Consider the following 17,223-nt stretch of genomic DNA (forward strand, 5'->3'; position numbering starts at 1 on the left):
TAACACTGAAATTAAAAGATAAAGGAGAGTCGGAGTATTATGAAATTTGGAACAATTGGTACAAATGGCTGCCAAACAAGAATAAAATTAATTAAGCCAAAAAACAATATATATAAATATATATAGAACTGTGTATAAAGGTGTGTAAATATAGAAGCGAAATATTATATACATGTACAGGCATGATGACATAACAATGTTGATGTAAAGACTGTAAGGTGTTGTAGAAGAAAAAAATAATTTTTAAAAATCTGCTAAAAAAAAGAATTATAATAGAACTGAAAGGGACCTTTGAGGTCTTCTAGTCCAGCCCCCTGTTCAAGCAGGAGAGCCTATACTATCTCAGACAAACGATTGTCCAGTCTTTTCTTAAAAACTTCCAGTAATGAAGCACCCACAAGTTCTGGTGGCAAGCAGTTCCACTGGTTAATTGTCTTCACTTATCAGGAAGTTTCTCCTTAATTCAAGGTTGCTTCTCTCTTTGGTTAGTTTCTAATCATTTTAAGTAGAGACATTGTAAAGTAAAGTAAAAGTAAATGGGGAGGAAGAGGGGGAAGAGAAGTGAGGGAGGATAGGAAATAAAAAAAGAAAAAAGAAACGATGACTTCCGACTCTCTCTGTTGCAGTAAAATTCACATCCAATCGCACCTTTTCATCCCCCCCACCAATAAAAATATGAACCAGCCATTTCTATAAAGGCCCGTCCGTCCAATCAATAAAACCCCCAAATCAAAAGTTTCATTCTTTCCCCCTTCAAGCATAAAGTTCTTTGATCAAAAGAGTCAATTTTGCCATTTCGGTCAAACTCCCATCAGCTTCTGCAAATGTTCCTCCATGGTAGGAATCGAAGTGTCCTCCCATTTTTGCGCATGCTATATGGTCTTACAGCTGCGGTCAACATCGAGAATAAGAAAGTCCCAATTTTTCTCTCTCTCTCGTTTCTTTTTCCATGATTAAACCCAAAAGGGAAAAAAAATCTGGTTTCATTCTTCTGTTTTCAAGATATATATATTTTTGTATTAAAATATGAATCGTACTCCAATTTTAATTTTTTTAACTATCGTATTTTTTGGAGTATAAGACGCACCACAGTATAAGACTCACCAAGGTTTTGAAGAGGCAAATTAAAAAAAAAGTAGGTAGGTAGATAGAGGGATAGAGAGGGAGAGAAAGAGAGAGAAATACAGTAGGTAGGTAGGGAGAGAGAGATAGTTAGCTAGGTAGGGAGATAAAGGAATAGAGAGAGAGAGAGAGAAAGAGAGAGAGAAATACAGTAGGTGAGAGAGTGTGTGTGTAGGTAAGTAGGTAGGTAGAGGGATAGAGAGAGAGAAATAGAAAGAGAGAAATACAGTAGATGGGGGGAGAGTAGGTAGGTACATAGGTAGATAGGGGGAAGAGAGAAATACAGTAGATAGGTAGGGAGAGAGAGAGAGTAGGTAGGCAGGTAGATGTTTCCAGGTGTATTTATCCATGTACCGGAGAAGGAAATCGCTGACAATCTGCAGCACCTAAGACTTTGTTTCTGCTGGCACAGCACTTGATCAATGTAATTCTCATCAATCTGTTGAAGAGCTTTCCAAAAAGAAAAAAAAGTTTTTGCACTCTGCAAACCTCCCAAAAATGGTCTGTTTTTTTGCGTAAACAGGCCTGCCCCCCCCCCCCCCCAATTGCATGCATAGCCTTATGGAGGCTTATAGAGTGCTAGGGGGGGGGGGGGAACGGCCCGTTTTTTGCTCATTTCTGCCCTCCCCAGCCCACAAGAGCTCTCTGTAAGCCTCCTAAATGCTATGCATGGACATTTTTGTGAAGGGGGCGGGGCTTCGGGAGGCAAAAAATATTTTATTCGGTGTATAAGACGCACCCAGATTTTCAGTCTTTTTTTAGGGGAAAACGGTGTGTCTTATACTCCGAAAAATACTGTAGCTAATAACCCGGAATTGCCCAGGTATTTATTTATAGGGGGGAAATGTCCAGACCAAACTTACCATATATTTACAGATAGATGCACCTTTCCCCCACCCAAAAAAAAAAAGAGAGAGTGAAAATCTGGGTTCTTATACACTGAATACAGCATTTTTGGCCTCCCGAAACCCTGCCCCCTTCAAAAAATGGCCATGCATTGCCTTTAGGAGGCTTTCAGAGTGCTCGGTGGGATGGGAAGGGCAAAAATGAGCAAAAAACCGGGCCATTTTTGTCCCCCCAGCCCCCAGGAGCAATCTACAAGCCTCCCAAACCCTCTTCATGTCCTTTTTTTTTTGTGAAAAGAAGGATGTTTTTTGCTCCCCTCCCCCACCCCCAGTTTTCACAAAAAACAAGGCATGCAGAGGGTTTGGGAGGCCTGTAGAGTGCAAAACGTTTTTTAAAAAAAATTTACCTCTTCAAAATCTTGGTGCATCTTACACTCCGGTGCATCTTATACACCAAAAAATACAGTAATTTCTAACGTTGGATTTTCCCCCTTTCCAGAGGAAGCCCCCTTGTGGAGTACTGTGAAACCGTTACCATGACATCGCCACTGCGCTGCACAGTAGAAGCCATTTTACGGCAGTACAGTAGAAGCCGTTCTAAGGCACAACAGGCTGCATCTTAACAGAACACGCACCCTGATGGGTGTTAGGGGCGTCTTACCCCCACAGTATTCAGTTTCCAGAGAGTAAGTCATCTGTGTACCAAGTTTGGTTGAAATTGTTCAAGGCATTCCAGAGTTATGCTGGAACACACACGCATGCAAACACACACAGCGATTTTTTTATATAGAGAGATTTTTGCTTTATCACATTTCCATCGTAGATGATCAAAGGTCCCCTCTTTATTTTTTACACTTCCAACCCTTGTCCTCTTCCTGGCTCCCGCAGGTACAGAGTTAGCCAGGCCGAGCTGTTTGCCCTGCTGTGCCGGCTGGCGGATGAGCTGCTTTTCCGTCAGATCTCCTGGATCAAGAAGCTGCCCTTCTTCTGCGAGCTGTCCATCAAGGACTACACCTGCCTCCTGAGCTCCACCTGGCAGGAGCTCATCCTTCTCTCCTCCCTCACCGTCTACAGCAAGCAGATCTTCGGGGACCTGGCGGAGGTGACTGCCAAGTATTCGCCCTCCGACGATGAGCTTCACAGGTAAAATCATAAAAGGCTTTGAAAGGGTCTCTGAGCTTGGCGGTTTTCCTTGCAGGCGTTTCATTAGCCAAACTGGGTAACATTATCAGTGCTAGAAGGAGTGGGCATGGAGGAGGAAGAGGAAGAAAGAGAAGAGGAGGAGGAGGAGGAGAGGGGAAGGAGAAGAAGAAGAAGAAAGAAGAAGAAGACGACATTGGGGGTCCTTGGTGCTCTCTGAGCTTGGTTGTTTCTTTGTAGACGTTGTATGACCCAACTAGGGAACATCATCAGTGCTGGAAGAGAGTGGGGTTTGAGGAGGAGGAGGAGGACTGTGGGGTCCTTGTTGGTCTCTGAGCTTGGTGGTTTTCTTGCAGACATTTAATTAGCCAAACTAGGTAACCTTATCAGTGCTAGAAGGAGTGAGCATGGAGGAGGAAGAGGGAGGAGGAGGAGGAGGACAAGAAGAAGGACAAGAACAAGAAGATGGCAATGACGGTGGGGTCCTTGGTGCTCTCGGAGCTTGGTGGTCTCTTTGCAGGCGTCTCATGACCCAGCTAGGGAACTCTATCAGTGCTAGGCATCCTCCTCCAAAGGAGGAGGCTTTCTGTGGTGGCAACCAGGTTCCAGCACCTGCTGAGTTTTTAAGGCCTAGTCGGACCTCCCGATTCTTCCTTCAGGGGTGGGGATGGGGGTGGGATGGAGTTTCGGCCGAAGGGTCTTGAGTGGCCGAGAGGAAGCCAGAGTGGGCACTTTCTTAACCGGGCATCCTGGAAACTTCCATCAATCTGTTTGAAAAGGGGGTGCCCTCCCCCCCACCTGGATCCCAAACACCAACAGACCCAAGTGGAGCAGAAGCCCAGGCCATCCTCGAGTTAGAACCGTTCGCTTAGTGATGAACTGTCCGCTTAGTTAACGCTTAGTGTTAATAAGTTAACAGCAGCATTGGGGGGGGGGGGGGAAGCGGCTCGTGGTTATTTTTCACGCTGAACAATCTTCGCAGCGTCCCCTCCGTGGACAGGTGGTTGACATGAGGAGGCTTGGCAACTGATTCGTATTTATGACGGTCACATGATCCCCTTCTCGCGACCTTCTGATGAGCAAACTTAAGGGGCGGAAACCCAGATTCGCTTAAAAACCTCAAGAGCTTCCCCCGATGACTTTTCGCTCATCATAAGGTTGCGAAAAGGGGGGATCCGCCCCCCCCCAATTCATCCAGGGATCCCTCCATCCCCCAATTCATCGAGAACTCCCCCTTCAGCCCCCCAATTCATCCGGAACTCCCCCTCCAGCCCCCCAAATCATCCGGAACTCCCCCTCCAGCCCCCATCAGAACTCCTCCTCCAGCCCCTCAATTCATCCGGAGGTCCCCCTCCAGCCTCCCAATTCCTCCGGAAGCCCCCCTCCAGCCCCCCAATTCATCCGGAAGTCCCCCTCCAGCCCCCCAATTCATCCGGAAGTCCCCCTCCAGCCCCCCAATTCATCCGGAAGTCCCCCTCCAGCCCCCCAATTCATCCGGAACTCCCCCTCCAGCCCCCCAATTCATCCGGAACTCCTCCTCCAGCCCCCCAATTCATCCGGAACTACTCCTCCAGCCCCCAATTCATCTGAACTCCTCCTCCAGCCCCTCAATTCATCCGGAAGTCCCCCTCCAGCCCCCCAATTCATCCGGAAGTCCCCCTCCAGCCCCCCAATTCCTCCGGAAGTCCCCCTCCAGCCCCCCAATTCATCCGGAAGTCCCCCTCCAGCCCCCCAATTCATCCGGAAGTCCCCCTCCAGCCCCCCCAATTCATCAGAACTCCCCCTCCAGCCCCGCAATTCATCCAGAACTCCCCCTCCAGCCCCCCCAATTCATCAGCACTCCCCCTCCAGCCCCGCAATTCATCCAGAACTCCCCCTCCAGCCCCCCAATTCATCCAGAACTCCCCCTCCAGCCCCCCAATTCATCCAGAACTCCCCCTCCAGCCCCCCAATTCATCAGAACTCCCCCTCCAGACCCCCAATTCATCCAGAACTCCCCCTCCACCCCCCAATCCATCCGGAAGTCCCCCTCCAGCCCCCCAATTCATCCAGAACTTCCCCTCCAGCCCCCAATTCATTAGAACTCCTCCACCCCCCAATTCATTCAGGATTTCCCTCCATCCCCCCAATTGATCCAGGGGTCCCCTCCAGCCCCCAATTCATCCAGGGATCCCCCTCCATCCCCCCCAGTTGATCCAGGGGTCCCCTCCAGCCCCCAATTCATCCAGAACTCTTCGGCCATCCCTGGGGACTTCCTATCATGCAGATGTGAGCGTTTCCTTCAAGCCCTCCATCTGAGCCTCCCCTAAACCAGCTTTGAAGACGTCAGTCGTGTGTGTCCCCGTCCTCCCCCACCCCAGGGCAGAACCCCGATAAAAGAAGACCTTCCCTTTCCAGATGTTGAGTCTGCTCTTTCACCGCCATCCCCCTGGGGCCACAGGGGCTGCTTGCCACCCCCCCTCCCCGCTTGCCGCACATCTGCCTCTCCTCTCCCACTTTCGTTGTTCTCCTTTTGGAAACCTTGACCCGCCCTGGGCTGCCTTGAAACTCCCACCCTCCCTTTAAATCAAGCCTTGTCCGTCCTTTCAACCCCCTCATCCACATTCCGCCCCCCCCTCCAGTTTTCCCCCAACTGCAAAAAATTTATAGCATCTGGCTTTCTCATCTCCGTTCTCTTATCAGGAGCTGAAAAGGGCTGCACCAGCCGGCAAATTTGCTCTCTGGGGAGAGAGTGCAAGGGGGGGGGGCGGTTCTGGGTGATTCTCTAAAGGGGGGGGGGGGGCAGACATCTCCAGAAAGAGACAAATGCAGAAGAGCTGACCCAGACTCAGATACTAGGGTACTTAACCCTAGAATCAGAATAACCGAGTTAGACGGGACCTTGGAGGTCTTCTAGTCCAACCCCCTGCTTAGGCAGGAAACCCTACACCATTTCAGACAAAATGGTTATCCAACATCTTCTTTAAAAACTCCAGTGTTGGAACATTCACAACTTCTGGAGGCAAGCTGTTCCTCTGATTAATTGTTCTCACTGTCAGAAAATTTCTGAGTTGCTTCTCTCCTTGATTAGTTTCCACCCATTGCTTCTTGTTCTGCCCTCAGGTCCTTTGGAGAATAGCTAGACTCCCTCTTCTTTGGGGCAGCCCCTGAGATATTGGAACACTGCTATCATGTTCCTGCTAATCCTTCTTTCTATTAAACTAGACATACCCAGTTCCTGCAACCGTTCTTCATAGGTTTTAGCCTCCAGTCCCCTAATCATCTTTCTTGCTCTTCTCTGCACTCTTTCTAGAGTCTCCACATCTTTTCTACATCGTGGCGACCAAAACTGGATGCCGTATTCCAAGTGTGGCCTTTCCAAGGCCTTATAAAGTGGCATCAACACTTCACGTGATCTTGATTCTCTCCCTCTGTTGATGCAGCCTAGAACTGTGTTGGCTTTTTGGGCAGCTGCTGCCCACGGCTGGCTCCTATTTAAATGGTTGTCCACTAGGACTCCAAGATCCCTCTCACAGTTACTACTATTGAGCCAGGTACCACCTATACTATACCTGTGCATTGGGTTTTTCTTGCCTAAATGTAAAGATTCCCCTCACACACATATGTGCTAGTTGTTCCCAACTCTAGGGCGGGATAGGATAGGATAGAATAGAATAAAATAGAATAGAACAGACAGAACAAAACAGAACAGAGAAAAATGCAGTAATAGAATAGAATGCAGAATAGAATAGAATCGAAAATATGGAATGGAATGAAGAAGAGAATAGAAAATATGGAATTGAATGAAGAATAGAATAGAATAGAAAATATGGAATGGAATGAAGAATAGAATCGAAAATAAAATAAAATATGGAATGGAATGAAGAATAGAATAGAATAGAATAGAATTCTTTATTGGCCAAGTGTGATTGGACACACAAGGAATTTGTCTTTGATGCAGAAGCTCTCAGGGTACATAAAAATACATTCATCAAGAATCATAAGATACAACACTTAGTGATAAGTCATAGAATACTAAATAAGCAATCAAAATCACGCTAGGAAACTAAATAAAACAATATAAATCATAAAGATAACAAGCAACAAGGTTATAGTCACAAGTGGGGGAGATAGGTCATAGGAAGGATGAGAATAGTAAGACAGTCTTAGTAAACAGTTTGAGAATGGTAGAGGACAGGAAGGCCTGGAGGAACATTGTCCATGGGTTTGTGATGGGTCGGACACGATTTCGCAACTAACAACAACAACTAGTTTAACAGTGTTGTGTAAATCCGTTGTTTAACAGAGTGATGGCATGGGCAGGAAAAACTGTCCTTGTGTCTTGTTGTTTTATGTTCTATAACTGTCATTTTGAGGGTAGGAGTTGAACCCATTTATGTCCAGGATGCGAAGGGTCTGTAGATATTGTCCTCTTTTTGAGTCCTCGATGGAAGGCAGGTTATTAGCAATGGCTTTTTCTGTAGTTCTAATTATCTGTTGAAGTCTTTGTGTGTCTTAATTGGTTGCAGAGCCCAACCAGACAGTTATAAAAGTGCAAATGACAGACCCAATCATCCCTCCGTAGAACTGAATCAGCAGCTCTTTGGGCAGTCTGAGCTTCCTGAGTTGGCGCAGGAAGAACATTCTTGGTTGTGCTTTTTTTTTTTTAATGACGTTTTTGATGTTAGGAGTCCACACATTTGCTGGGGCTGATGGGAATTGTGGTCCAGGGTGTCAGAGGGCACTTGTCTTTTGAAAAGGGTCTCTTGGCAGGGAGGGCTCGGTCACAATGCTTTTTTAAAAACAATATTTTTATTTATTTTTCCATTTTAAAAATATAAATACATTCCACCTTTCCATAGGCAGCATGTCATCTGGGTGCAAATATTTCTATGCAATATCCTTCCTTAGATTGTGATACATTGAACAGTTAAGACAATTTAAAGCTCTTCATTTGCTTCTTAACATATCTTCTAATGAAAATACAATAATAATGTTAAACATAGTTATTCTCATCATACTAATATCAGAGGTCTTCAAACTTGGCAACTTTAAGACTTGTGGACTTCAACTCCCAGAATTCTCCAGCCAGCATAACTTACTCTCTTGTAATCACTTCCTCTGTGATCTCTCCACTTAGATCAGAGGTCTTCAAACTTGGCAACTTTAAGACTTGTGGACTTGAGTCCACAAGTCTTAAAGTTGCCAAGTTTGGGGACCCGTGCTAATACTAACAATTGTCATTTTATTCTTATCTCTATCTTGGTATATTTTCTATTCTTCTTCTTGCCGCCCTCTTTTATTTCCAGTTTCTTTTTTTTAAAATTCTCTAGCCATTGGTAAAATACTTCCCAAAGCACATAATAACCACTTTTCTCTTTTTCCTTAATTGCTAATGTTAGTCTATCCATTTCAGCTCGGTCACCATGCTAATGGTGACCTTGTGATGAGCTCTTCTTCCATGTGTTGACTTTGGCTCTCTACGGGGTCTTGGGTGTGGGGGATGGGGAAGGACCCTTCCCTTCCTCTGAACCCCCAAATGCCCCAATAATCTGAGCCAGGGACTTGTTTGAGTTCTGTTTGAGCAGGTCAGCCCCATCCTGGCCTCGGGGATGGTTATTGCATAATGGATGCTCAACTAAATCCCTCCAGTGTAAATAACATTTACTTTATATATATAATATTTACCTTTCAAAGCGGATTGGTGTGTGAGAGAGAGAGAGAGAGCAAATCAGTGGGGGTTGTGTTTGGCTACAGACAATTTCAATGGGGTTTATACAATTTGAAATCTGTTCGTTTTAAATAAAGTAAGAGATTCAGATTAATATTGCTGGAAGTCGTAACAAAAGATAGTTCTATAAGTTAAATGCCTCGGAAATCAATTTATAATAAATGAAAGATACACGGTGCATTCAGAGAAATGCAATGCTAATGGATTTTTTTTTTTAAAACAGAACTTTTTTATTTTTTCTTTAAAAAAAACCCAAATATGTCATCATTTGTCAATCATTAAGACATTGAAGTACAATTTTTTTGTTGTGTGTACCCCTCCCTCCCTCCACCCCCCCACCCCCCTCCTCCTTCCCCCCCCCCCGACTTCCCAGAACCCGTACACGGTATAGATTTTTAACTAACACAGTCTAAAATCTATTGAGAAAAAAGAAATAAAGAAATTAATGACATTCTAGATTGACCTTAGCTTCTTCTTACTGAACTGACTTTTAACAGTTTAAATCATTTCTGATCTTAAGCATAGGCTAACTGGAATTTCTTAGTCCCGTATTTATTTTGTATATAATCAATCCATTTTTTCCAGTCTCGTTTATATCTCTCATTTGAATGATCTTTGAGATATGCCGATATTTTAGCCATTTCAGCTAAGTTTGTTACTTTCAATGTCCATTCTTGGATTGTAGGCAAGTCTTCCTTCTTCCAATATTGCGCCACCAACAGTCTAATGCTAATGGATTTTAAGGCTGATTCTCTTTCCCAAATCTTGGGAGGGTTTTAGTTGCAGCCTTAATTGGTGCAGTTCTCAGTCTGATTTATTGTGAGGTCATCTGAAACACGATCAGGAGTTAATTTTGAAGGAAATACTGTTTGTTTTATTCTTTTTTTTTAATGGCCTATTTTAAGAAGCCTGAAGTTACTGTTGTACCGAAATTAGACAAGTGGCAAGAAAGTCTGTGCTCTTTTTCCCTTGGGGGGGGGTTGTCCTTATTAAATAAATAGATCAGGGGTGGGTTCCGGATTCTTTTACTGCTGGTTCGCTTCTGATGTAGGAACCCACCTCTGAAATAGATACCTTGGGATTCAGCAAGTACAGCTTAGAAAGGACAAAGGCAAGATGGACTGCTACATTGGCCATGCCCACCCAGTCACATGGTCATCTAGCCACGCCTACCTAGCCAGTCCGCCATCCGCCCCCAGTCTGAGGGACTGTGAATTGGGCCCCTGTTAAAAAAGTTTGAGGACACCTCAAAAAGAATTAAGGAGGGGATCATATTAAGTCGTTGAAAATGTCCTCCAACACAACGGGCATCCCATTGTTGCGTCAGGAGTACGCATATTTTTCAGACTATTAAGATACTATCACATGTGGTAGGCATGTGGAGAAGCAAAGAAATAAAGATATGGTTGGAAAAGATGATAAACCAACGTTATTGAGTTAAAACTAGAAATATTTTTATTGGGGTTATTACCTAAAACCTATAATAAAGAGAATACATATTTAACTATCCACATATTAACCGCAGCTAGAATTGTATTTGCCCAATATTGGAAAGGTGACGAAATTCCTACTGACGAGGAGGTGCTTAGGAAAATATTAGAATGTGCAGAAATGAACAGATTATTATTAGCAATTAAGGAGAAAGAGCAAACTGATTATCATATGATTTGGAATGTGTTTTACCCATGATTAGAGAGTAAAAAAAGGAAATTGGAAATAGAAGAAGAAAGGAAAAAGAAGAATAGAAAATATATAGCAATAGCAATAGCAGTTAGACATATACCGCTTCATAGGGCTTTCAGCCCTCTCTAAGTGGTTTACAGAGTCAGCATATCGCCGCCACAGTCTGGGTCCTCATTTCACCCACCTCGGAAGGATGGAAGGCTGAGTCAACCCTGAGCCAGTGAGATTTGAACCGCTGAACTGCAGATAACAGTCAGCTGAAGTGGCCTGCAGTACTGCACCCTAACCACTGCGCCACCTTGGCTCTATCAAGATAAAGAAGGAAATGACAGTTGTTAGTATTAGCATGATGAGAATAACTACGCTTAATGTTATTATTGTATTTCATTAGAAGATATGATAAGAAGGCAATGAACAACTTTACAATGTTTAACTGTTCAATCTATTAAAATCCATGGAAGGATGTTGCAGAGAAATATTTGTACCCACACGACACACAAGGTGGTCCCTGTTTTCTACTTGCATTTTTACGTGCTTTCGAATTGCTAGGTTGGCAGAAGCTGGGACAAGTCACGGGAGCTCACTCCGTTAGGGATTCGAACCGCCAAACTGGCGACCTTCTGATTGACAAGCTCAACGTCATAGCCAATGAGCCACCACGTCCCTAAATTCGGTCTATAAGACACACCTAAATTTTCGCCCACTTTTAGATGGGGGGAAAGGTGCGTCTTATACTCTGAAAAATACGGTATATAACACCCAGTCAATAGCTACCAGAATCCCCGCTCCATCAATCTCTTTGTTCCGGTTTCTTCTGCTGCCTCCTCCTTTGGATCCTCAAGACAGGAGCTGATTAGCCCTAGAGGGAGAGACCAGAGGTTTGTCGATGGGGCCCTTCCGACCTCCTTTTTCTCCCTTTCTGAAGGTTCAGCGAAGAAGGGATGGAAGTTATGGAAAGACTCATCTACCTGTACCGCAAGTTCAGCCAGTTGAAAGTCAGCAACGAGGAATACGCCTGCATGAAGGCCATCAATTTCCTCAACCAAGGTGAGCGGCCGCCAAGAAACCAAATGATCATCCCGTCCCCCCATTCTATCTATCTATCTATCTATCTATCTATCTATCTATCTATCTATCTATCTATCTATCTATCTATCTATCTATCTCTATGTATCTATATCTATCTATCTATATCTATCTATCTATCTATCTATCTATCTATCTATCTATATCTATCTATCTATCTATCTATCTCTATCTATCTATATCTATCTATCTATCTATCTATCTATCTATATCTATGTATCTATATCTATCTATATCTATCTATATCTATCTATCTATCTATCTATCTATATGTATCTATCTATCTATCTATCTATCTATATCTATGTATCTATATCTATCTATATCTATCTAATCTATCTATCTATCTATCTATCTATCTATCTATCTGTACACACACACACACACACTACTGTGCAAAGGTTTTAGGCAGGCGTAAAAAAATGCTGTAAATGCTGCATTTTGAACATTGACAAAAATAAACAATCATTATTTATATTTCTGAAAGCATTCTTCGTTTACAGCATTTTTTCACACCTGCCTACAACTTTTGCACAGTACTGTATATATCTATATTTGTTTTCGTAGATTTTCACGGGTGTAGTATGCTGGTCTTGTTGTATTTGGGTCTTTTCCCATGTAAAATTATCTTTCTATCTATCTATCTATCTATCTATCTATCTATCTATCTATCTATCTATCTATCTATCTATCTTTATCTCTATATATTTATCTATCATCTATCATTATCTTTATCTGTATATCTATCTACCTTTATCTACATATATCTTTATCATTATCTCTATATCTATCATCTATCTCTATCTTTATCTGTATCTCTATCTAACTTTATCTATCATTATCTCTCTATCTCTATATATCTATATATCTATCTTCTATATATCTTTTATCTGTATATCTATCCATCTATCTCTTTATCTCTATCTATCTATCTATCTATCTATCACTCTATCTATCTAAAATTATCTATTTATCTATCTATCTTTCTGTCTATCTATCTATCTATCACTCTATCTATCTATCTATCTATCTATCTATCTAAAATTATCTTATCTATCTATCTATCACTCTATCTATATCTATCTATCTATCTATCTATCTATCTATCTATCTATCTATCTATCTATCTATCTATCTATCTATCTTTCTGGTGCTCACATGCGCACCAGGCAGCTGCTCTTCCAGTTTTCACACACACACCCCTTCATGTGAAAAGCAGCTGGCTGACGCACCTGGACCCAGAAGAGCAGCAGGCGACAGCTCATGTGCCCAGAGCGATGGCTGTGCGTGGCACGTAGGGCACAGGTGTCCAAGGTTCACCATCACGGCCCTCTCCCATTTCAGACAAATGATTGTCCAATCTCTTCTTAAAAACCTCCAGTGTTGGAGCCTTCACAGCTTCTTGATCCATAGATCTTCCTCCTCCTCCTCCTCATGTGCTGTCCTCCATCCAGATATTCGGGGCCTGGCCAACGCCTCACAGCTGGAGCAGCTGAACAAGCGATACTGGTACGTCTGCCAGGACTTCATGGAGTTCAAATACCCGCACCAGCCAAGCCGCTTTCCGGATCTGATGATGTGTCTGCCAGAGATCCGGTACATCGCAGGTAAGCCACTCATCCAGGTTAAGGAGATCCTCTTTGGGCTGGAAGCTGGGAGACCCCGAAACAGAGTTTGAGAGCAAGTAGAAAGCGCAACAAAGATGTCCTTGCTTAGATTAGGACTTGTGGACTATTGATCTCCAGAAGTTCTGGATGATAACAAGCCCAATATTCTTGAGATGTTCCTACAGGCTCATCCTAGAAGAGCAACTGGGCTCTTGGGAAGACTTTTGAGGTTTGGGAGCGATATTTGTCATCCTTGGCAACTCTACGATGTCTGGACTTCAACTCCCATCAGGCTGGGGAATGCTGGGAGTTGAAGTCCATACATTGTAGAGTTGCCAAGGTTCACAAACACTGCGCCCAAACTTCAAAAGTCTTCCCAGTTGCTCTTCTAGGATGAGCCTGTGGGAACACCCACCCACCCACCTACCTACCTACTTATCTCTATCTCACTCTTTATCTATCTCTCTATCAGCTGTGGTGGTGCAGTGGGTAGCGTGCAGCATTGCAGGCTGACTCTGCTCACTGCCAGCAGTTCGATCCTGACCGGCTCAAGGTCGGTTCCACCTGCTCCCTTTCCATGGTCGGTAAAACGAGGACCCAAATTGTTGGGGGCAAGATGCTGACTCTGTAAACCGGTTAGAGAGGGCTTCAAAGCACTGTGAAGTGGTATATAAGTCTAAGTGCTCTGGCTGTTTCTTTCTTTCTTTCTTTCTTTCTTTCTTTCTTTCTTTCTTTCTTTCTTTCTACCTATCTATCTATCTATCTTATAATCAGTCTATTTATCTATCTATCTTTATCTATCTATCTATCTTTATCTCTGTCTCTTTATCTATCTATATTTTTATCTATATCTATCCATCCATCCATATCTATCTATCCATCCATCCACCCATCTATCCACCCACCTACCTATCTATCCCACTCTTTATCTCTCTATCAGCTGTGGTGGTGCAGTGGGTAGCGTGCAGCATTGCAGGCTCTCTGCTCACTGCCAGCAGTTTGATCCTGACTGGTTCAAGGTCGATTCCGCCTGCTCCCTTTCCATGGTCAGTAAAACGAGGACCCAAAATTGTGGGGGGCAAGATGCTGACTCTGTAAACTGCTTAGCAGAGGTGCCGTAAGGCGTTGCGAAGCGAGATATTTTATTTTATTTATTTTTATTTTATTTATACGATTTATAGGCCGCCCAATCCCGGAGGACTCCGGGCGGCTTACAATGAGGAAAAAAAGAAATAGTAAAAAAATAAAAATAAAAACAGGTTAAAATCAACACACATACATTCGTTTTGATCGGGGCTGGACCTCAACAATGAGGTCAACAGCCCCAGGCCTGCCGGAATAGCCAGGTTTTAACAGCTTTTCTGAAGGCCATGAGAGTGGGTAAGGTCTGGATTTCTGGGGGTAGTTCATTCCAAAGGGTCAGAGCAGCCACAGAGAAGGCTCTTCTCCGGGGAGCCGCCAGTCGATATTGTCTGGCTGACGGCATCTGAAGGAGGCCCACCCTGTGGGATCTTACCGGCCGTTGGGAGGAGTGTGGCAGTAGGCGGTCTCGCAAGTATGCTGGCCCTAAGCCATGTAGGGCTTTAAAGGTAATAACCAACACCTTGAATTGTGTCCGGAGACCAATAGGTAGCCAGTGCAGCTCGCGGAGGATAGGTGTAACATGGGTGTACCTAGGTACACCCAATATCGCTCGCACGGCTGCATTCTGGACTTGTTGGAGTCTCCGAACACTTTTCAAGGGTAGCCCCATGTAGAGCATGTTGCAGTAATCCAACCTTGAGGTGACTAGGGCATGAGTGACCGTTTGGAGTGCCTCCTGATCCAAGTAGGGCCGCAATTGATGCACCAGGAGAACCTGGGCAAAGGCCCCCCTGGTCACAGCCGATATAAAGTCTGGTGGGCTACAGCTGTTGGCATCCCGATGGGACGCGGGTACGGGGGCTGCGATTCATGCTGGATTTCTTGCCTTGCCAGGAAAAATGGTGAACGTCCCTCTGGAGCAGCTCCCCCTCCTCTTCAAGGCCGTCTTGCATTCTTGTAGAGCCTCCATGAACAAGGAATGAAGCCGGAGCTCCGTGACGCCCCCTCCAAGACACACAGACACACATACACCCCAGGAAAGAATGGAGCAGACGCCCTGCGACTGAGGGACCATCTCAACCGCTTCCCGCAGGCAGTGGCAAACCTCGCTACCCAGAATCCTTGGGGATGAAGGGAATGTCGTTCCTGCGTCTGGCTGTTTGTCATTGTGTGTGTGTGTGTGTGTGTTTGTGAAGAGGGGGGGTGATTTTTTTTTTGCGTGTGCGGTTTTTTCTTTTTCCTCGTTCTTCATTTTTGACTCATTTTTCTCTAATATTTATTTCACGACAGAGATGAATGTATGATTTTTTTTTCAACCCCCAGCACCATTATTTTTTCCGCCCCACCCCCACCCCTCACCCGCCCCTCACAATTTTTGGGTATGTGGGGGCGTCCCCCTCGCAGTTTACAGAATGTGAAGATGTTAGTTACAGTGTTGTTGTTTTTTCGGGGAGGGGGGGGAATATTTTTTTTTGTACTGGGGAGGGGAGGGAGTGGGGTGGGGGGTTTGGGCTGATGACTAAGACTACCTCAAGGAGAAGGTGCTGCCTGCCATTTCTGCAGCTCACACCTCAAGGGCACATCCCAGGGGGCCATTGCCTGTGTCCCCCCACACACACCCCAGCCGTAGCCCACTCCCCTAGAGAAGTGCCAAGCAATGGGGCAGAGAGAGAGAGAGAGAGAGATACACACACACACCAGAATCTTCACAGACACAACCTTTTTTGACACACACACACACACACACACACACACACACCAGAAAAGCTAGACAGGTATGAGGGCGGTCAATCCATGCCCTGGGTTATCCCAAAGATGCTTTTTTCAAGCAACAATTGGACTTTTCTGGTTTTCAATAAAGGAGAATATTTTGTAACTCGAGGTTGAAACCAGAGGGTCCTTGGTACTCTCTGAGCTTGGTGGTTTTTTTAACAGACGTTTCCTGACCCAACTAGACAACATCATCAGGACTAGAAGGGGGAGGAGAAGGAGGAGGACTGTGGGGTCCTTGGTGCTCTCTGAGCTTGGTGGTTTTCTTAACAGATGTTTCACGATCCAGCCAGGTAACGTCGTCAGTGTTAGAAGGAGTGAGATTGGGATGAAGAGGAGGAGGAGGAGGACTGTGGGGTCCTTGGGGCGTTTGCGCTAGCAAGCTGCAAGGCTTGAAACGAGTAGCGCTGAGCACGACAGAGGAGGGGTGAAGCAATCCAAGTTAAAAGTAAAAAAAGGTAAAAGAAAAATTCCTGTAAGAAAATCCTAAGTCTTCGAACTAAGGGAGAGTCAGGTAAAACGCTCCTTCTGGGCCGGAGACTGAGGTTAATCTGGGAGGTCAGAGGAATGGAGGTGTGGCCTCAAGTTTTACCTCAGTCTCCAGGGCAAAAGGGCTGTGTTAATATCCATGTGTGACTCCTCCCACGCCTCACTTCGGAGACCAAGCAAGCTCAGGGAGCACCAATGACCCCACAGTCCTCCTCTTCCTCCCCCTCCATCCAAACCCCATCCCCTTCCAGCTGTGATGATGTTACCTGGCTGGGTCGTGAAACATCTGCAAGAAAAGAAGCACACTCGGAGAACACCAAGGACCCTCTCGTTTCTTGTTTTCCTTGGAAGGGGTTTCGCTTCTCATCCAAGAAGCTCATTCTGCTCGGACTAGGTGACCGGAGAATGGAAAGATTTACATTACTTGCAGACAGGAATATATATAGAAACAGAGATACTGTATGTAGGGATATAAATCCTTCCAGTCCCCACCACAATCCAGTCTGAGCCGAAGAAGCTTCCTGGATGGGAAGCAAAATGTCTTCAGAGAAAAAAAAGCCAGGAAAGTCCAGTGGTCTCTTGAAAAAAGCACCTTTGGGACAACCATAACCTGGAGGGCAGAGAATCTCCATAGACATTTAGCATTCCAGGAGTTGATGCTTCTTCGATTGAGGGAGGGGGGAAGGGT

At 44.8% G+C, this 17,223-nt stretch overlaps 1 protein-coding gene across 3 annotated transcripts in view; it reads left to right on the plus strand.

Moving 5' to 3' along the window:
• The window catches only part of NR6A1 (nuclear receptor subfamily 6 group A member 1), a 77,076-nt gene extending 61,067 nt beyond the window's left edge, over positions 1-16,009 (plus strand). For all 3 annotated transcript variants that reach the window (XM_032233719.1, XM_032233720.1, XM_032233721.1), the window contains exons 8-11: positions 2,856-3,110; positions 11,426-11,547; positions 13,041-13,193; positions 15,171-16,009. In XM_032233719.1, coding sequence (XP_032089610.1) covers positions 2,856-3,110; positions 11,426-11,547; positions 13,041-13,193; positions 15,171-15,259 — 619 coding nt within the window. In that variant the 3' untranslated portion in view covers positions 15,260-16,009. The remainder of the gene's footprint in view (positions 1-2,855; positions 3,111-11,425; positions 11,548-13,040; positions 13,194-15,170) is intronic.
• Positions 16,010-17,223: the final 1,214 nt, after the last annotated feature.

The sequence above is a fragment of the Thamnophis elegans genome, chromosome 16, assembly GCF_009769535.1.
Source record: "Thamnophis elegans isolate rThaEle1 chromosome 16, rThaEle1.pri, whole genome shotgun sequence".
Classification (NCBI taxonomy): Eukaryota; Metazoa; Chordata; class Lepidosauria; order Squamata; family Colubridae; genus Thamnophis; species Thamnophis elegans.